Source organism: Protopterus annectens, chromosome 11.part0 (assembly GCF_019279795.1).
Source record: "Protopterus annectens isolate FY-2018-M chromosome 11.part0, PAN1.0, whole genome shotgun sequence".
NCBI lineage: Eukaryota > Metazoa > Chordata > Ceratodontiformes > Protopteridae > Protopterus > Protopterus annectens.
In genome coordinates this window covers 1,060,976,301-1,060,998,197 of record NC_056745.1, presented here as the reverse complement: position 1 = coordinate 1,060,998,197, position 21,897 = coordinate 1,060,976,301, and the positions used below count along the sequence as shown (strand labels likewise).

Sequence of the window (21,897 nt, the reverse complement as noted above, 5' to 3'; positions counted from 1 at the left end):
AGCCTATTAACCTTCTGTGAACCTATGGCCCTATAAAGAAGTGTTTTTTTTTTTTTTTTTGCCATGGGCAACACCCTTCTACCAACAACAGGAAAAAGAGCAACACAGAAGTAAAGTAGGTCTGTAAAAACCACAGATCAAATCCAACAGATGTATACTGACACTGCACATGCTCAATACAGTAGAAGCTTTTAATATGCCACAATGTTCACAAAGCTTTCTGCTATGGCTACTCTTCTTCAGTGTGATAACAAAAAACTACATTTAGCACAATGACTTCAATATATAGTTAATTAACATTAACATGACACAGCCAAGAAAATTCTTAAAGAGCTAGCGCACTCATCACAAGCAAAGATAAATGCATTCAAAACATATGCAAACAAGTATATGTAAAGAGAAATAAAAAATATGTATAAAAACATTTAAAATTACATGCAGGAAAATGCATGTGAAAAATGCATTTAAACTGCATATAAAATACTAATAAACCACTAGCGTAAAATATCCTGTTTACTTTTCAGTATAAGTTTTATGCTAACTTTTGCATTAATTCCTGGTTCAGAGTCAGCTATCAGCCATGTAATTCAACAATATTCAGAGACCTCCAATTTATTATTCAGGTCTCCACCTCTTATACTCTTTGAAACAATCTGTATCACCCTGAATTTAAATTCATGGTTCTTCCCTTTTTCTAAAATACATTTAGTAAAGCGTTGGTTGTAACACATCTTCGTTTTTCAGAAGTGTGTTCAATTATACGATCTTTAAGCTTACATATGCTTTTGTCTACATAAAATGCAGGACAAACAGTGCACATAGCTAAATTAACAATATTTATGGTATTACAAGTGGCACAACAGCTGAAGCTAAATTTCTTATTTGATTTTAGGTGTACAAAGCTATCATTAGTTACAATATATTTACAGATCACACAATTGTTACATGGAAGAGTCCCAGTCTTACTCATCTTAGGATTAATTTTAGTTGTGTTATAAGAAAGATCTTTATAACATAAACTCTTCCTATGGTTTGGACAATTCCTGTACACAAAGCTAGGTTTTGAATCAATAATGGCTTTACACTCTGCCATACTCTCAAGAATGCCCCAAATTTTCATATGATGTTTTTCACTCTATTCATCCTCATTCTGTAAGTTGTAGTGTACCTTAAGTAAATTTGTTCTTTTCCCTGTGCTGTAACATTGGAAATAAAGTCAATCTCTGAGAACTTCCAACTTTACCCCTTCCAAGAATTTGACATCATGGCCTCTTTTTTTAAATTCTTTGATCATTTCATCCATCTGTTCAACACATATCTCATCACTGGTATTCAGTCTATTTACTCTTAGCAACTGACTTTTAGCTATACCTCTAAATGTATAGGGTGCATGCATACTATGCCAATGTGTATACCTATTTGCTTGGATGTCCTTTTATATAGAAATGTATTGATATTCTAAACTAATTTCACATTCAAAAAGCAAATCTCAGTAGCAGAAAAGGTAGATTTAAATTTAAGAAAGGTGCTATCCAAATAGCCTATAAAGCTAGTCAAATCACATTCATTACCTCTCCAGAACAAAAAAAAAAAAAAAACATTGTCCACAAATCACTTATAAAAGGTGACCTTGGACTTGAACTCTTGTGGTACACCAAACACAAATTATTCTTCCCACTGATGTAAAGTAAGATTTGCATAGGTGTTAGCAACTGATGTTCCCAATGCAATACTAGCTCTAGTAATTCAGAAAGTGTTTCACCTTTCTATTGGATAGGTCATTGTTATGATTTAAGAACCCACATATAGCATCTAAGCCATAGTCATTAGGAATGACTGTAAATAAGAGAGTTGATGTCTAACATAACAAACAAGCAGCCATTATTTCCTGCACAGATATGCCATTGATAGAATTTTCTTGGCTGTGTCATGTTATTCTGTTAATTAACTATATAGTGAAGTCATTGTGCTAAATGCAGTCTTTTGCTATCACACTGAAGAAGGGTAGCCATACCTCAAAGCTTTGTGAACATTGTGGAATATTAAAAGGTTCTACTTCATTGAGCAGTTCCAGTGTCTGTATACATCTGTTGGATCAATCCCCTTTCCACCCCATATGAGGAGCATCCTCCACACCACATTACCTCTCTCTCTCTCTATATATATATATATATATATATATATATATATATATATATTTACAAAAATTCCACTTACCTGAATCTCAGCAGATCAAGACAACAACAACAAATATTCAAATGTTCACTTAAATGAACATTCACATCACTGAAATTTTAAATAGGGAAAGTATGCAGTTGGACAGCATGGGGAAACTTGTCCTTTTTCCCACTATAGTGCAATCTCAGAGTTAGTATATAGAATTAGGGGGGTAGTCCCCCACATTAGGGGTGTGGTGGGCCAAGCCCCCCCACCTGGTGGCCTGGGGAGAAATGTCTGTCTTTGGAATGTGGGAGGAAACCGGAGTACCAGGAGGAAATCCATGCGAATGCAGGGAGGACATGCATACTCCCATGCACACTCTACACGTAAGCAATCCAGCCGAGAATCAAACCAGAGAACCTCTTGCTGTGAAGTGACAATGTTAACTGCCACAATGAAGTCAATTCTAGTGCACACTAAGAAATAGCAGCAGCAGGGATTTTCCTTGCCCCAGTGATCACAGTTGTCTATATTGGGACTATTTACTAACTGTAAACCTAACACACTAACATCAACATCACTAGCTTTATGAGGTACAGGGCAAAAATATTAGGAACAATGAAGTCATTCTGCTTAACTCAGCTAGCTAAACCACTTCTCAAAAATTCAGTGTAAAAATACAACCACCACATGCATGCATCCAACTAATTTCATGCTACCAAATGCCATTTCTACTAATTTCTTTTTGACTTTATGAAAAAAGGTGGTATAACCCAGTTGTGTTTGAGTGATTAGAACCCAGTCACTTGATCCTGCATTATATGTAGTTTGAATGGATTAGAGTTACTCTTACATTACTCTGGCCAATCTGAAATGTTCTTTTTTCTTGGCATACTTGAACATGGCATTACAGCGCCATATTGGGAGTTACAATACAGATCCTGAAGTTTTAATGTACTTTACCGTGTCACTGCTGATTACTATGAGTAGAATTTGATGTGGTCTGTTCATTGTAAGACCTGGCATATTTTAAACACAAATGTAACATGTTGCTAATATAAGGCTTTTACAGATGCATCTTATGACTATAGGTACTCCTTCAACACAACACAGGAACATACTTGGCAAGAGATCATTGGGACCATAAGATACCTAGCTGCATACACCTTTAAGCAAATAAACTTAAACATTCTTGCCGCCCTTTTCAAACTCATAATAGAGCTCACATCACAAATCAGGTAGGCTATACATGATAACCCTGGTGGATATGTGTGTCTAGCCATCTAATTATCAAAACTAGCTTAAAAGATAGCCAACATAGTACGCTGTTTCATCTGTAGGGGTAACTTATGCCATAGGCTAGGAATACTTTGAGTTAGGAACCTATCTCTCCAGTCAGTCTTATTTATTTGCTGGTGCAGATTTAAGTCCTTAGTGCAGGTGATTGCACACCAATGCCCCATATGCTTTGTACAGAAAAAGGTCAAATAGGACTGGGTCTTACTTGGTTCAAAAACTGAGACACAAGTCACTGCATAGTAACCTGTATAATATCAAGTATAATGAGAGTTGTGTTAATCTATAAGGTTAGTTGAAGGATTTAAGACCTTTAATTTTCTTGGTTAGAAATTTCTGGATCCTTTCCAGTTGAGCAATATACTTGGATTTGTATATACCAAAGGGGGCACTGTAGGCAGTGATGGTTCTGATAAAGGAAGAGTGCAGTGGTATGATTACTTCTTTGAATCTTGAAGATATTCCCTTGGAAATTAACTGGATCAGATACAAGTATTTCCTGATTGTGGTGGAAACATGATGAATGAATGAGACAATGCTATCCACATAACCACCTAGGTGTCTTAGGACTCTATCTGTCTCAAGAGCAGTACAGTTTATAATATATAAGGTAGGACTATCCCTTCTGCCAAACACTGCTATTATAGTCTTTTTTCAATTAGCTCGAGTCTATTTTTAATAGGCCGTATTCCATATATTCCAGCCCTTGCTGGAGCTGTTTTGTATCAATGAATGGGTGAATAACAGTGCCCAGTTTTCATTCATCAACCATACTTCTCATATGTTGACTTTGATATCTGCAAAATAAATGCCAAGTAGGAGAGTACCCAGAACTGATCGCCATTAGACACCAGAATTTAAAATTTATATTCAGACAGGGAACCAGAAACTTTCACAATGTAGGATCTGTGCAATATAATCCTCTTTGTCTGTTTTATTCTGTACTAATCATTTTTTGCAATGTATACTTCTGTACTATTTAGCTCTTTTCACTATGTTAAGTATTTATTTTTACAATCACTGAGGAAGTCTATCCTTCTCAACATTATACTGACAGACACCAATGCCTAATAATTTTGTCTACAACATTGCATGTACTTGTTTGGAACCACCTGCAGTAATTTTGGTTCCTTAGCTTTTATCTCCTGAATCTCTCTACAGAGTGCTTTACTTCTATTTAAAATCCTCTTACTACTTTTATTTATTCATCCTGTTCCATTTCTTGAGGTTGTTAACTCTATGTTGTTCACTGCATCATCCTTATTTTTGCTTTAATAACTCTAGCCATACGCGACACTTGTCTGAGGGCATGCATGACAACTGTATTTTGCTTTTTGACACTACCATTATCAGTGACTCTCTCCAATAAACCCCATAGCAATATATCACTAGGAATTTCATTCAGCCGTTTAATGCTCTCACAGTTTGCTCAACCACATAATTAAATGAGTGAATTGCACACCTACCCTCTCATTACTTCAATGACTTCTCCCCTTTCTCTGTGCCTCATTTTTCTTCATAGGTTCATAGTTAGTACTAGACTAGCTACTCTTACAGGCCATTTGAGCCTAGCCAATTTCCTTATCAAAAGTATGAATCAAAACCTGTACATTTTATCTGTGATATAAACACCTTAACCATTGTGCCAACCACCAATCCAAGATTATAATATTCTAATGGGACTAAAACCCATCATCCATGGTTTATCAGGCCAGTGCCTTATGCATTAGGCCACTGGGACCTGGTACTCATCCTTTTTATTGAGGAAGCAGTTTGACTTACTTTTTCCATAGCCTTTACAACTGCAGTGAACTTCTCAGATAACAGCATATATTAATAATTTCTACCCCTTTAGATAACGTGTTTTATATATATATATATATATATATATATATATATATATATATATATGTGTGTGTGTGTGTGTGTGTGTGTGTGAGAGCTGCCTAAGGTTGAAACATTGGTTAACATCTCTTTAGTTGACACAATTTGCATGACTAAGCAGAATGTTGACAGGTATGTGAGACTGTGAGATTGCATAATTCTCAGGATTGGGAAGATGTCCTGTCCCCATTACTGTGTGATAATGGTTTTAGTATATATAATTAGCAGGGCATGTGGGATGCAGGGAGACTTGCCCCTGCAAAAAAAAAAAAAAAATATATATATATATATATATATATATATATATATATATAGGTATATATCATAACATCAAACATCGAATGTTATTATATCGAACCCTAAACACCAAAGTCTAAAAACATCGAACAGTCAGAATACCACATTTTTTCCCTGGGAAAAAATTTGCTATTCCGAGAAACATACACACACCACAAACACACACAAAAACAGCAGTCCACACACATACACTTAAAATCCTACACCTAAACCTAAACTAAACTTTACATATACTACTAGCTATCCACTTACCTTAACCCAACCCTAACCCTAAGGTCCGTCACTATCACACACTCACCTCACCCACGCCCTAACCCTAACTCACCTAACCCGCCCTCTAACCCTAAACTACATACAGCCGCACACTTACCTGACCCGTGCCCTAACCCTAACTCACCTAACCTACCCCTTAACCCTAACCTACACACAATCGCGCACTTATCTGAACCCGACCCATAATGCTCCAACATAGCGAAGCCACAGCAACAGCCCACCGAATTCTTTCCCTGGGAAAGAATTTGATGTCCTGCACCTTCGCTGTTTTCAGCGTTCGACATTAAGGGTTTGATATTATAAGATACGATCTTTGTAAGATTCGATGTTATAATATAGACCCATATTATATATATATATATATATATATATATATATATATATATATTTTTTTTTTTTTACTTTAACTCGTTTAATCTTGAACAGCAGGAGGTTAATTAACATCTTTGTTTCCTTGAGATCGTCTCAGTCAGGAAACTACTTGCTTCCTAAGAGCTTTTCTTCAAAATCCTATACTGAAAACATACTACAATCGATTTACAATAACTGCTAAACGATGTGAGTTAAAATATTTAAAATATGATAACTCTTTGGCAGGTAATGGTATCTTTGCTGGTGTTAGTATTAAAGGTCTGTCTAAACATGTTAATTGCATACAGTTGTATTTTCTTTGCCAAGAAATTACTAGTGTTATAATAAAGCAAAAGGCGTTTTCTCTGTTAACCATGCAAAATAGATCAGAGATATAAATGAGGAACTGTTTATCCATTCAACAGAATTGCAACGATGTATAATAAGAGGGATACTGCTTTGTGATATTGCTGAATTTAAGCAAATTATGTATATAATAATATCACAGTATTTCAAAACAATGTTAATCTACAAAATCATTTGTGTTGGATGGCAAATATCATTAGATTAGCAACATTGTGAGCCTTAATGTTTTGTATAAGATGGCACCATTTGCTCACCTGTACATTACACAGCTTTAAAAAAGCAATGCAATTATGAAAACAAAGCTAATAAAAGTAAAGTATTTAAAAAGATAATAAAAAGAAAGTACTCCTGTGTGCCTGAAACATGCATGTTTGTATTGTATTCTGTTATTATATGTTGCTATAATATTTTTCTTAAGCTTATTTGCATATTGTTAGCAATGTACAACTTAAATTAAGTTTACTGCTTGTACCTTAATAATGTTCTTTTTGTTGTGGAGCTTTTCTCCCCGGGTCTCTGCTGAAAATGTTTTTTTTTTTCCAATCCAGTCAGATGCTACCCGGTTAACAAATGTAAATAAATAAATTAATTAATTAAATAAATATATATAAAAAAAAAAAAACCTCAGAATGTTTTCACACTACTCACTGTGTTCTAATGTAAATTCTTTACTAATACCCACTGTATGAATATACCACACCCAACATGACTGTCTCACATATTATTTTTGCATTATTGATGTAAACATGGAAAAAGGTCCTATTTTTTCACAACTTTTCTTAAGCACATCATAATAACTCCAGATGTAGAAATGTCATGCTTACTATTTTACTACCATATTTAGCAAACCATGTCAGCTTGTGGAGGCCTTTGTTTTATGTATATAACTTTACCAAGACTTCAGACGTTAGACTCTGAGAACAGTGATAAGTATATTCATTAAGGGAGTATAGAAAAGTCTCCTGTAATGATGAGTGTACTCTTACAGAATACACAGGAAATCTGCTTTCCTGACGACTATACTCTTTTAGGAAGCAATGAGTTAATACTGCATGCTCTGAGGGCATTGCTTAGCACATGCTATTACATCATTGATATTTATGTTGTTGATGTTTGGTATTCAAAGTGAACATGGCCGACGTGTATATAGGTATGTTGGCAGTGAGATTCATTTTTGAATTTTAAAAATGTTGTACATGTCATGTAAATCCCTAACACATTGTGTGCAGGAAGAAATGTCACTTAAAGCATGAGATTGAAGTTCAGCTGAAAAGCTTTCTATAGCAGTGATTAATCATATGCAGATAACTGTCACCATTCTGAGAAGACACCAGAAGTTTAAACTACAGTATTCGTCAGCATTCTTTGTATATCTCTCCATTTGTTTCTATTGAAGTAGTTCAAAACTATGATACTATGCTCGTTCCAGAAATTATTACTTCTAAATTCTAATGAGTTATATCTTATATCTTTGTTTTGCTTGATGCTGCTCATCATCAAATTTAAAATTGGATAACAGTGCAAGTTTCTAGGGCCAAATAAGTTGCAAGCACTGCAAGCAACAACATGCTACCTGATAGACTGCCTGAAGCAATGCATGTTATATGTAGATAAGTGTCCATTGTAGTTCCAAACAATCACAAGGTTTTATTACAGGTTAACATGTCTCAGCCTTTGCTTCTGTGATATTTCCAACAGACAAGACTGAGCACCATGTTGGTCTACATATAAAAAAATAAGCACCAACCCACTTTTATGTTTATTAGTTACTGCTGATTTGTTTTTCAGCTTTATTTACTTACTTATTCATTTTTATCTATATCCATTCATTTATGCTTCAGTTTATTTATTTGACATTTGTTGATCGGGTTAGTCTGACTGAACCAAAGCCCTATTTCAGTGGAGGCCTGAGGTGAAAAGTTCCACAATTACACAAGACATGTAAAATAACCAAACGTAGATACAGCCAGATTATAAAATATAAATTAACAATAAAATGAAGTACGTGATTAACCTACTCAGAGAATAAAAACATTCTAACATTATTTACATCAATCAACACCATAAGTTCAGAGAGTTATTACCAAGGTACTTCAGTAAAAGAAGCAGCAAAACTGCTGTAAGTAAAGAGTTTACATCATATGTATAGACTAATTGAGCTTGTGTTGGATGGGTCCAGGTCAAAGTAAAACTTACTAGTAGGGATAGAAGAAAGACAGGGGGTTAGGTGAGCGTGAGGTGAATAGTATGGAGTAGTCAGTCAAGGAGGCTAGTTGCAGTGACAGAGCCATGCAGTGTTTAGACAGTTTTTCATAGCAATTTTGAATTAATGTCAGTGCTTGATATTTCTAATATCCAGAGGATGTTTATTCCGAAATTGGGCTGGGGAGTAACTGTAGAGGTTTTGTCCTATATTGGTTTTAGATTTGCAGATATGAAGAAGGTTTTGTAGGAACCTAGGTGGGGAGTAGAGAGATACTAGTGAGGCAATTCTGGAACTGAAGGAGGGCAGATACAATATTGAATATTATTTAAAGATGAGAGAGGAGCAGATGGTGAAGGGAACTCAAGCCAGTTTCATTTTTTAAAAGCAAGATGGTGGTGTGAGTGGTAGGAATGATCAGCGGCGAATCTAGCAACTTTATTGTAGGTGGCTTCTAGTTTTGATAAGAGAGTGGTTTGAAGGTTAGTTATGATTTGTGAACCATAGAATGGAGTGTGGGGAAAGTAAGCTTGGGATAGGGAGATTCTGGCTTATTTAGACAAGAATTTATTTTTCCTTTACTGGAGTCCCAGTCTCTAGTGGGTTTTCTTAATGCTGTTGAGAATGTGCAGATCGAATTTGAGACGTTCATCAATGGTGACTCCTAATAGTTTGGTGTATGATTCCACGGTGATAGGAATTTTATCGAGAGATGAGATTGAGAAGGAAGGTTTGAGATGATTCATAGTTTTGGGGTTGAAAAGCAGGAGTTTAGTTTTTTTTGGATTTAGAATTAGCTGGCTCTTGGTGAGCCAGCTTTTGATGGGTAAGAAGGATTCCTGTTTTCTTGTATTTAAGTCAGCGAGGGAATCAGCTATGGTAATGATTGTGAAATCATCTGTGTATTGCATGATGACTGTGGGCAAGATGCAGACAATAGGTTAGTAAAGATATTAAACTGTAATAGGCCAAGGATTAAACCTTGAGAAATGTCCATCTGGACAGGTAGAGGAGGAAAAGTTGCAGAAAGCCATTTAAAAGATTAAAGTCAATCACTGAGGTAGTTAGTGAGCTAGGAAATACTGGAGATGGAGAGGCTGAGTTCATAGAGTTTGTTTAAGAGGAGGTGGTGAGAGGAGGTGTTATTTTGTATTTAAATTTTTTTTCCCACCGAGTATATTTCTGCACTGCTGATGGTTAGACTTAGGTTGTGAAGTTACATCTTATCCCCACTGGAAATGGAGATAAGGTAGAGAACTCTTCCTGGATACAATACTAGTCAATTCAGCAGATATATATGTATCTACCATATGAACACATAGTGCCAGTTTAGAGAATCACAGACTCAAGCAAGGGTATGTCTTTGTAATGTGAGAAGAAAACAGATACCTCAGCAAAAACCCATGCACACATAAGGAAGACATTTGTGTCCCACACAGGCATTACACTTGCTAGGCAGCAAAATAAAGAACCAAGCCCTAGGAGGCAGCAACAGTAATGGATTCATAGCTGTGCTACAGTAGTCTAATACAATCACACTGCAATTTAAATAAACTTACATGCAATATATAAGCTATATATGTATTTACATTTGTGTGGCAACTTAAATATTTTTTTTCTTTAATCCCTGGTATAAAAGTCTGTGTATGCAAGTTTAGATCTGCTTCATTTTCTTTCATTAACAAACACAGGCATTAACTTAGTCTGAGAAATATAATATAGTTTTTGTTTGTTTTACAAACTAAGGCCACATTATTTAATAATTTCTTAAAATAATGCTTGCTTACCATTTTGTACTGCCATCAGTATATGGGTGATCAGGGAGTACAACAGTATTTTTTATGTAGCATTCACATCTATCCTTCTCAACGCAGTTTCCAGACATATCGATGAACTTTCCATCAGGACATCCGCAACCTTCTACTGGTGGAAGATTGACATTACAGGTAAAGTCTGGCACTGACTGAGATTGACAAGTTTGGTTGCACGCAGTCATGTCATATCTGAAGACCATCCCATTTTCACATTGCACCTCTGTTATAGACACAAAGTTTTAAGTTATATTTAATTCAGTCAATAATATCCTCATTGCTTTATAACACAGACATCTTTAATACTCAGAAAAATGTACTAATAATTAAGTGTACTTTGCCTAGCCAAAGTGGTGAATGTCTACTGTGTGATGTTCCTAGATTAAGTACCAGCATTCTTGTATAAGTAAAAATGATTCTAATCTTGCTAGTACAGTTCTAAAGAGGCAAATTCATGAAAGTCCATTTGGTCAGGACTAATAGACCACAAGGGTTTCCATCAAAACATATATAGCATATCCCAGTAGCTTGCTGATGTTAATTGCAGTAGCTGGAGAGTACTCCAGGCATAGTACTCAGTTTAAAAGTATGGGTGTTTAAAAAAATGTGATCAACAGATTCCTATTTGATCTCCCTAACTTAACCAAATGAAATTGAAGAATCTGTCATGGCAGTTCTGTATTATATTCATTCACACTGTGTAAGTATAGTTTTTGTCTAGTGTAATGGTAAAATGAAGGTACTGTACATTATTAAGACTCAGCTAATGAAACAGTAGACTTGTATTGATAAAGAACAGGATATAACATATTACTAGTGAGCAATATGCTACAAACATATCACAGCAACTGCCTCAATGAGGCAACCTCAATAGGTTGAGACATATTTATATAATTATATTGGCCACACTGAGTGAAACTTTAAATGGCCAGAATATATGTTAGTACACATACTTTTGCTAAGGGTATATACACAAACGTAGGTGTAATAAAACAGACATCTGACACACTATGTAGATATTTATGGTTTTCGTTCACTCTTGCTGTATCATCTATACCCTTCTATACCATTCTATACCCTTGAGCCATCATTAAGACTATACCTGTATCCTTGCAACATCAAGCTAAGTTACTAAATATTCCCTAAATCCTCCATATTTATGCCAATCAATAAAAAGTAAGTAAAAGTTTGCACAATGTGCAAATAAAAGAGTGTCATGAATATAAACCCCCAAAATACCCTAGCTCACTTAAAGCAATCACCTACATTCAGGTCTATAATTAGTTTTAAAGAAAAAACAAAAAACAGAAATGAGCTCCCATTTACTTCAATGACAAAGTAAGAAAAAAAGGAAAACAAATCATCACTCTCTGCCCACGAAATATACTCTCTTTCTAAAAAGAAAAAGCATTGCTCACTTAACTAAACAACTAGAAATTAAATTGTTTTCTATATTAAAAATATTAAAATATAAAATGAAACACTAACACAAACTTGATTAAATAAACAAATAATTTAACTACATTATAAAGCTAATAAATCTTTGAACACCACTAAACTATAAAAGAGGCAAATCCTTCCAAAACCAGTCTTGTATTAGTCACATCTATCTTTCTTTCTTGACATCTCCTTAGATCATTTTACATAGTTCCTTTTATGTTTTACAGTTTCTAAGATCATTACTACTGTATACTTCACATTTTCGATTTCTCTATAATTTTTTCTCTCTATAATTTATTTAAAGCTGTTCCCTGATTGGTTTATGAGCTGCTCCCTTATCTTTTAAACATCTTTAATTCTTTAGAAAGTGGTTCTCATTCTGATGTCCTTTCTTCCTATAACTTTCTTTCTTTGTAATCTTTTCATTGTTTTTAAGGTTATATTAAAATTTGATCAACTCCTGTCTAAGACCTTTATGTTACTGTTTTTTACTGAGGGCATTCAATTCCACATGTGCTTGATGCTGCTAGCATTATCTAGATTATGTTCATAGCTGTTGCCCTACTTCACATATACATTTTTTTATTCATTGAGCTCTTTCAGTGGAAATGGGGAAGCATGTTCACTCATAAATTTCACAGTGTCTGTGATGTTATTTTCTCTTTAACTTTTCTTCCTTTTTATATTATCATTTGTATATTTTAAGTTGCTGAGATGGACACTTCATTCTTTGAATGTCTTCCAGTTTTCTTAAATTGTTTCTTCATAATTCATTTTCTAGCTCTTGTGAAGGCGTTAATATTCCTCTGTACTTTTTTTGCTGCTTCAACTAATTCAAAACTTGGAATGTAATCACTAAACTGAAGTAGGTTGTAATGACAAATAGTCAGAAAATGTTAGTTAAACTGATTAAGTCTCTTAATTGCTCTCAGGTTCTTGAGTGGCAGAATAGTAGTAGGAGAAAAATATAAATAATTATTCCTCAGCGGTTAGCACACTCATTCGCCAGCAATATTTAGTGAAAGGCATCTTTGGTGTCACGGATGTAATCAGTGATGATTTGATGATCATTTGTATGATACCAAGTGAAATTTCAAGACATTTTATTGACTATTTTAATAGTTAACTCTTTTCGTGTTAACTCTTCAACTCATCACTTAAGGCAATTAGATTAAAACGATCTTTATGACGGTATGGAGAAGCAAATGATTTCCTTCCTACCTCCTGATTTTGTCATATAAAAATAATGACAGCTTGATTATTTTCTGCCTGACTTGTCAGATATTCTAAACACTGTTAGTTGGCTGTATAAACTGACATCAGCTCCTACTGTCTCAGTTGTAGTGTTCCTTAAATATGATATATATTTTGTTGTTTTAATAAGGACAGGCAGATGTGCTGAACAAGACACTCCATGGAAAGTGATATTTTATTTTAAAATTATTTATCTGTGTGAGAGCGCTGTGTATGGGATAGGTTACCTGGCTTCTTCCTGAAACATAACCTGGACTTGAAAATAGCTTGATCCTCATTTGCATGAATCAGATTTTCTAAATGGAAATGATAGGCTGCTTGGAGATAAAGGAAGTTCTAATATGTTATTTCAACTCACATCAATCATTCTCAAATTTATTTACTTATTTACAGGGAAAGTCAGACTTGGAACAGAGCCAATTTTCAGCAGAGGCCCAGGGAGAAAAGCTCTAGATGCATGCCTTTGTAACATGGGGGGACAACTGGAGTACCTGGAGAAAACCAACATGAATGCCAGGACGGCATGCAGACAACACAGAAGGCACTCCAGCTGAGAATTGAACTGGATAACCTGCTGCTGAGAGGTAACAATTCTGCTGCTGCACCACTGCAGTGTCCAAATGCAAGAGCTCACATATACATTATAATGCCTTGTATTTATTATGAGTGTAATAGATGAGTATTAAGGAAATGACAGAAAGGAGAATAAACTGGAAGACATCTAACCATTATATGAAAGATTTTTTCTAAGTCAAGTCATTCTTATTTCTTCCTCTTTATTCTCTAGCATAGATCTAGCATACCTTAACTTTAATAGGAAGAATCAGTGATCATAACTGACTTGCATATACATTGAAAATGATAGCGGCTAATGCAGTTGCTGTTGACAGCACAATATTTTATTTATTTATGTATTTAGTTAATTGTTTGCCAGGATAGTCTGACTGGACAATAGGTGTCCATTTTCAGCGGAGTCCTGGGGAGAAAATCTCCACAAAGTTACAAAGTAGTTTAGTAAAAATTAATTTTAAATAGTTTAGAAAAGTGATTAACAATAGCTTAAACAGTGATTAAAAAGAGATTAACAATGGTTAAGAAAACATCCACTAGTCTGGATAACAGTGACTAACAACAGTTAAGAAAGCATCCTTGGGTAAGGTTAACAGTTAAGCAAGAGGCAAGGCTGTAGAAGCATTTGATCACAGTACATTTTATATGGAAATATTAACAATATACACAATATATACAATGAGCTTGGGTAGAGCGCAATATCAGTATTCAGCAGTAGCATCAGGTATTACTTCCTACTGTGGAGGTGAAACTTCAAGGAGGACCTATGCAGTTACATAAGTGGTTGATGAAGAGCTGTGATTTGAGAAGGCTTTTGAAAGTGGGTGGGCAGAGTTATAGCCTGAGGTCAGGAGGCAAGGTATTCCATGTTTTGGCGATTTTGTATGGGAACAGAGATTCACCGGAAATGTTTTTACAAAAGATAACTTCTATCAAGGGTTTGTTACTGGATCATAGTTCCCTATTTGAATTGTAGAATCTTAGAAGCCAGTAAAGGCAGGGTAGAATACTATTTGCTTAGCTAGGTTGAGTTGGTGATGATGTAATAAGTTAGGATATTCTAGCCAGTATAGTGAATGTAGGGATTAGCAGTGGTGGGAATGTTGTTTGGCATTGGTTGTGAACCTGGCAATTTTGTTATAGCATGTGGAGAGTTTGTTTAAGTCAGTTTTATTTAGGTTAGTTAGCACAGGGGATGCATAAAGTAATGTTGATAGGAGATGGGTTCTAGCTATGGCTATTCTAGATTCGGAGATTAGAAATCTTTTGCTATGTTAGAGGGTTCCTAACTTTTTGTGGACTTTGGAGACAGTTAGAGATATGTGTTTATTATATTTTAGTTGTTGCTGTATTGCAAGACCAAGTAGTTTGGCTTCTGGGACTGGGGTGAATAGGGTATTGCTGGCCGAGAATATGGAGTAGGTTAGGTCATTAGTCTTTGTTGAGTGGAATAGCATGTTTGTTTTTTGGGAGGTTTAGTATTAGTTGGGATTTTTTTAGCCAATTTTCTATGTCTGCGAAGGACTCTTGGGATTTTTGTTGGAATAGTTTTATACTTGATGCAGAGCAGATCAGAGTTGTGTCATCAGCGTAATGGACTATGTTGGCTTTTATGGCAGCTAGATGGAGTTGGTTTGTGAAGATGTTAAAGAAGAGGGGGCCGAGAATCAAATCTTGAGGGACTCTGAGTGTGACAAGGAGTGGGGGAAAAATGAGTCAAGCCATTTGACAGACTGAAGGCGGTTGTTTAGGTAGCTTTTGAACCAGTGCAGGGTGGGGTTGTCGAGGTTGAGTTCCTAGAGACAGGTTAAGAGTTTATTGTGGGAGACTGTATCAAATGCTTTCAATAAGTCTAGAAAGGTGGAAGAAACTAGTTTGCCTTGGTTCCTGTATGAGTTTATGGTGCTGATGAATTTTATTAGGTGGGTGGATGTGCTATGGAATGGTTGGAATCCATGCTGGGTATTGGACAGTAGGTTGTTTGAGAGAAGATGGGTGAGGAGTTGGAGGTGAATACACTTTTCTAGTATCTTTAAAAGGTGGCAATGGGTCAGTAGTTAAGGAGGTCAGAAAAGAGCCACCGTTGTGAAGTGGGATGATAAATGAGTTTTTTCACAAGGATGGCATGGTGTGCTCAGAGATGGATCTATTTATCAGTACAGAAATGGGGTAGGCTATGGACCTGGATGCAAGATGAAGGTATTTGGCAGAGAGATTGTTGGCAGCAAGGGTGGTTGCTTTGAGCTTTGATAAGAGTTTTTGGATGCTGGAAACTGGTTCTGGTTTGATTGAGATGGGGGTGGAATTTTCATGGGCTTTGGGGGAGGTTGTAGGTGAGCCATGGGATTTGTATCATTTATGAGTTTATGTATGGAGGAGGTAAAGTAGTTATTGAAGTTGATGGCCATACTGATGTTAGTGCCTTCTGTGGTTGGTGTGGGGGGGGGGGTTAGGGGTTGGAGAATTTTGTTCACTACAGCCCAGAATTTCTGTGGGTTGTTTCTATGTTTCCTTTGTAAGTAAATGTAGTGATTTTGTTTGCCTATTTTAATTTGTTTTTTTTTTTTGTTTTGCCTTGTTTATTAGTTCAAGAAAGGCTTGCCTAGTTGTGGGTGTTTTGTGTTGACGCCAGGTTTTCCAAACTTTATCCCTGTCCTTAAGTAAGGCCCGTGTTGTTTTATGTAGCCAGGGGGCAGGGTTACTGCATATACTTGGATAGGCAGACGTTTCTCTGTTCACCAGTGAGAGTAGGGAGCTTTGAGCAGCCCATCTGTCCCTGGAGGAGTAGTCTCAGCCCAGCAACTAGTAGTTTATTGGCTGTTTTGGGATAATTACTATCGCTTTCATCTCCCTGCCTTAAAACCCGCATTTGCACAGTTTTGTGCTTGTATACTACTCAGCCAAGCTCCTCATGGTGTACTGCAGAGTATTACAAGCAGCAGAGCAAAAAAAGAGTGACTTTTAACTGATATAAGTATTTTTTCTCTGCATTTTCTCCTGTGACTGCTAGTTTCACCGAAAAGCGATTTCTAGCATTTCTGAGATTTAAAAAAACTTTCTCTGCTGCATACTAAACTGTTTTTTTGTTGTTAGCACTTTTTAAAGTTATTTAGGTAGTTTTTTGTGCTGTATAATTGTTGTAGGTTACATACTAAAGTGTGCTAGCCTGTTATAAGCATTTAAAGTGTTTTTGTGAAAGATTACTGTATCTTCTGCCAAAAAAAGAAAAAAAGCAAAAAAAAAATTCTTGTTTCCCGCCTTTTCTAAGCTAGTCTAGTCCAGTTTTCAGGTTCTGCTGAATTCAGGACTGTGGTATAAGTTCCTGTGTTGCCAATATCCTTAATTGGATAGGAGGAAGTTTCACTGTTCACCAGTGAGAGAGGGGAGCTTTGAGCAGCCTATCTGTCCCTGGATGAGTGGTCTCAGCCCAGCAACTAGTTGTTATTGGCCGTCTTGGGCTAATTCCTATCTCTTTCATCTCCCTGCCTTAAAACTCACATTTGCATGGTTTTGCACGTGTATAGTACTCAGCCAAGCTCCTCGTGGTGTCCTGCAGAGTACTACTAGCAGCAAAGTGACAAAAGAGTGACTTTCAACTAATATAAGTATTTTTTCTCTGCACTTTCTCCTGTGACTGTTAGTTTTGCTGAAAAGCGATTTCTAGCATTTCTGAGCTTTAAAAAACTTTTTCTGCTGCATACTAGACTGTTTTATTGCTGTTAGCACTTTTTAAAGTCATTTAAGTCATTTTTGTGCTATTTAACCATTGTAGGCTACACACTAAAGTGTGCTAGCCTGTTATAAGCATTTAACGTGTTTTTGTGAAAGTTTATTGTATCTTCTGGCAAATAAAGAAAAAAAAATATTCTTGTTTCCCGCCTTTTCTAAGCTAGTCTAGTCTGGTTTACAGGATCTGCTGAATTCAGGACTGTTGTATAAGTTCCTATGTTGCCCATATCTTTACTTGGATAAGAGGAAGTTTCTCTGTTCACCAGTTAGAGTGGGGAGCTTTGAGCAGCCTATCTGTCACTGGAGGAATAGTCTCAGCCCAGCAACTAGTAGTTTATTGGCCATTTTGGGCTAATTCCTATCTCTATCATCTTCCTGCCTTAAAACCCACATTTGCATGTTTTTGAGCTTGTATACTACTCAGCCAAGCTCCTCGTAGTGTCCTGCAGAGTACCACACGCGGCAGAGTGACAAAAGAGTGACTTTCAACTGATATAAGTACTTTTTCTCCGCATTTTCTCCTGTGACTGCTAATTTCACAGAAAAGCAATTTTCATCTTTTCTGAGCTTTAAAAAATTTTCTCTGCTGCATACTAAACTTTTTTTGCTGTTAGCACTTTTTAAAGTTGTTTAAGTTGTTTTTTGTGCTGTTTAACTGTTGTAGGCTACACACTGAAGTGTGCTAGCCTGTTATAAGCATTTAAAGTGTTTTTGTGAAAGATTACTGTATCTTCTGCCAAAAAAAGAAAAAAAGCAAAAAAAAAATTCTTGTTTCCCGCCTTTTCTAAGCTAGTCTAGTCCAGTTTTCAGGTTCTGCTGAATTCAGGACTGTGTTATAAGTTCCTGTTTTGACCATATCCTTACTTGGATAGGAGGAAGTTTCTCTGTTCACCAGTGAGAGTAGGGAGCTTTGAGCAGCCTATTTATCCCTGGAGGAGTGGTCTCAGCCCAGCAACTAGTAATTTAATGGCCGTTTTGGGCTAATTCCTATCTCTTTCATCTCCCTGTCTTAAAACCTGCATTTGCATGGTTTTGCGCTTGTATACAACTCAGCGAAGATTCTTGTGGTGTCCTGCAGAGTACTACTAGCAGCAGAGTGACAAAAGAGTGACTTTCAACTGATATAAGTATTTTTTCTCTGCATTTTCTCCTGTGACTGCTAGTTTTACCAAAAAATGATTCCTAGCATTTCTGAACTTTAAAAAACTATCTGTGCTGCATACTAAACTGTTTTTTTTTTTTGCTGTCAGCACTTTTTAAAGTCATTTAAGTAATGTTTTTGTGCTGTTTAACTGTTGGAGGCTACACACTAAAGTGCACTAGACTGTTATAAGCATTTAAAGTGTTTTTGTGAAAGTTTATTGTATCTTTTGCCAAAAAAAAAAAAAAAAAAAAAACAAACAAACAAAACAAATTCTTGTTTCCTGCCTTTTCTAAGCTAGTCTAGTCCAGTTTTCAGGTTCTGCTGATTTCAGGACTGTGGCATAAGTTGCTGTGTTGCCCATATCCTTACTTAGATAGCAGGAAGTTTCTATGTTCACCAGTGAGAGTGAGGAGTTTTTAGAAGCCTATCTGTCCCTGGAGGAGTGGTCTCAGCCCAGCAACTAGTAGTTTACTGGCCATTTTGGGCTAGTTCCTATCTCTTTCTTCTCTCTGCCTTAAAACCAGCATTTGCGTGGTTTTGCGCTTGTGTACTACTCAGCCAAGATCCTCGTGGTGTACTGCAGAGTACTACATGCATAAGAGCGACAAAAGAGTGACTTTCAACTTATATAAGTATTTTTTCTCTTCTTTTTCTCCTGTGATTGCTAGTTTCACAGAAAAACAATTTCTAGCATATCTGAGCTTTAAAAAACTTTCTCTGATGCATACTAAACTTTGTTTTGCTGTTAGCACTTTTTAAAGTTGTTTAAGTCATTTTTGTGCTGTTTAACTGTTGTAGGCTACACACTAAAGTGCACTAGCCTATTATAAGCACCTAAAGAGTTATTGTGAAAGTTTATTGTATCTTCTGCCAATAAAAAGAAAAAAACAAAAAACGAAAAAAAAATTCTTGTTTCCCACCTTTTCTAAGCTAGTCTAGTCCAGTTTTCAGGTTCTGCTGAATTCACGACTGTGGTATAAGTTCCTGTGTTGCCCATATCCTTACTTGGATAAGAGGAAGTTTCTCTGTTCACTAATGAGAGTGGGGAGCTTTGAGCAGCCTATCTGTCCATGGAAGAGTGGTCTCAGCCCAGCAACTAGTAGTTTATTGGCTGTGTTGGGCTAATTCCTATCTCTTTCATCTCCCTGCCTTAAAACCTGCATTTGCTCAGTTTTGCGCTTGTATATAACTCAGCCAAGCTCATCGTGTTGTCCTGCAGAGTACTACTAGCAGCAGAGTGAAAAAAGAGTGACTTTCAACTGATATAAGTATTTTTTCTCTGCTTTTTCTCCTGTGACTGCTAGTTTCACCGAAAAGCGATTCCTAGCATTTCTGACCTTTAAAAAACTTTCTCTGCTGCATACTAAACTGTTGTTTTGCTGTCAGCACTTTTTAAAGTCATTTAAGTCTTTTTTGTAATGTTTAACTGTTGTAGGCTAAAGTGTGCTAGACTGTTATAAGCATTTAAAGTGTTTTTGTGAAAGTGTATTGTATCTTCTGCTAAAAAAAAGAAAAAAAAACAAAAAAAAAATCTTGTTTCCCGCCTTTTCTAAGCTAGTCTAGTCCAGTTTACAAGATCTGCTAAATTCAGGGCTGTTGTATAAGTTCCTGTGTTGCCCATATCCTTACTTAGATAAGAGGAAGTTTCTCTGTTCACCAGTGAGAGTGGGGAGCTTTGAGCAGCCTATCTGTCACTGGAGGAATGGTCTCAGCCCAGCAACTAGTAGTTTATTGGCCATTTTGGGCTAATGCCTATCTCTATCATCTCCCTGCCTTAAAACCCGCATTTGCATGGTTTTGAGCTTGTATACTACTCAGCCAAACTCCTCGTAGTGTCCTGCAGAGTACCACAAGTGACAGAGCAAAAAAAGAGTGACTTTCAACTGATATAAGCATTTTTTCTCTGCATTTTCTCCTGTGACTGCTAATTTAGCAGAAAATCAATGTTTATTATTTCTGAGCTTTAAAAAACTTTCTCTGCTGCATACTAAACTGTTTTTTGCTGTTAGCACTTTTTAAAGTCGTTTAAGTTGTTTTTTTTTTTTGTGCTGTTTAACTTTTGTAGGCTACACACTAAAGTATGCTAGCCTGTTATAAGCATTTAAAGTGTTTTTGTGAAAGTTTATCTTCTGCCAGAAAAAGAAAAGAAAAACAGAAAAAAATTCTTGTTTCCTACCTTTTCTAAGCTAGTCTAGTCCACTTTTCAGGATTTGCTGAATTCAGGACTATGGTATAAGTTCCTGTGTTGCCCATATACTTACTTGGATAGGAAGAAGTTTCTCTGTTCAACAGTGAGAGTGGGGAGCTATGAGAAGCCTATCTGTCCCTGGAGGAGTGGTCTCAGCCCAGCAACTGGTAGGTTATTGGCCATTTTGGGCTAATTCCTATCTCTATCATCTCCCTGCCTTAAAACCCGCATTTGCACATTTTTGAGCTTGTATACTACTCAGCCAACCTCCTCGTAGTGTCCTGCAGAGTACCACAAGTGACAGAGCAAAAAAAGAGTGACTTTCAACTGATATAAGTATTTTTTCTCTGCATTTTCTCCTGTGACTGCTAATTTCACAGAAAAGCAATTTTTATAATTTCTGAGCTTTAAAAACTTTCTCTGCTGCATACTAAACTTGATTTTGCTGTTAGCACTTTTTAAAGTCATTTAAGATTTTATTTGTGCTGTTTAACTGTTGTAGGCTACACATTAAGTGTGCTAACCTGTTATAAGCATTTAAAGTGTTTTTGTGAAAGTTTATTTTATCTTCTGCCAAAAAAAAGAAAAAAAAAATTCTTGCTTCCTGCCTTTTCTAAGCTAGTCTAGTCCAGTTTTCAGGTTCTGCTGAATTCAGGATTGTGGTATAAGTTCCTGTGTTGCCTATATCCTTACTTAGATAGGAGGAAGTTTCTCTGTTCACCAGTGAGAGTGGGGAGTTTTCATCAGCCTTTCTGTCCCTGGAGGAGTGGTCTCAGACCAGCAACTAGTAGTTTATTGACCATTTTGGGCTAATTCCTATCTCTTTCTTCTCCCTGCCTTAAAACCCACATTTGTGTGGTTTTGTGCTTGTATACAACTCAGCCAAGCTCCTCGTGGGGTCCTGCAGAGTGTTACTAGCAGCAGAGTGACA

The 21,897-nt window shown here is 36.2% G+C and overlaps 1 protein-coding gene across 17 annotated transcripts in view; it reads right to left on the bottom strand.

The window, feature by feature from the left end:
* The window catches only part of LOC122815694 (mucin-19-like), a 505,085-nt gene that overhangs the window by 279,932 nt on the left and 203,256 nt on the right, over window positions 1-21,897 (bottom strand). For all 17 annotated transcript variants that reach the window (XM_044088394.1, XM_044088400.1, XM_044088403.1 and 14 more), the window contains exon 17: window positions 10,618-10,864. In XM_044088394.1, the coding sequence (XP_043944329.1) occupies window positions 10,618-10,864 (247 nt within the window). The remainder of the gene's footprint in view (window positions 1-10,617; window positions 10,865-21,897) is intronic.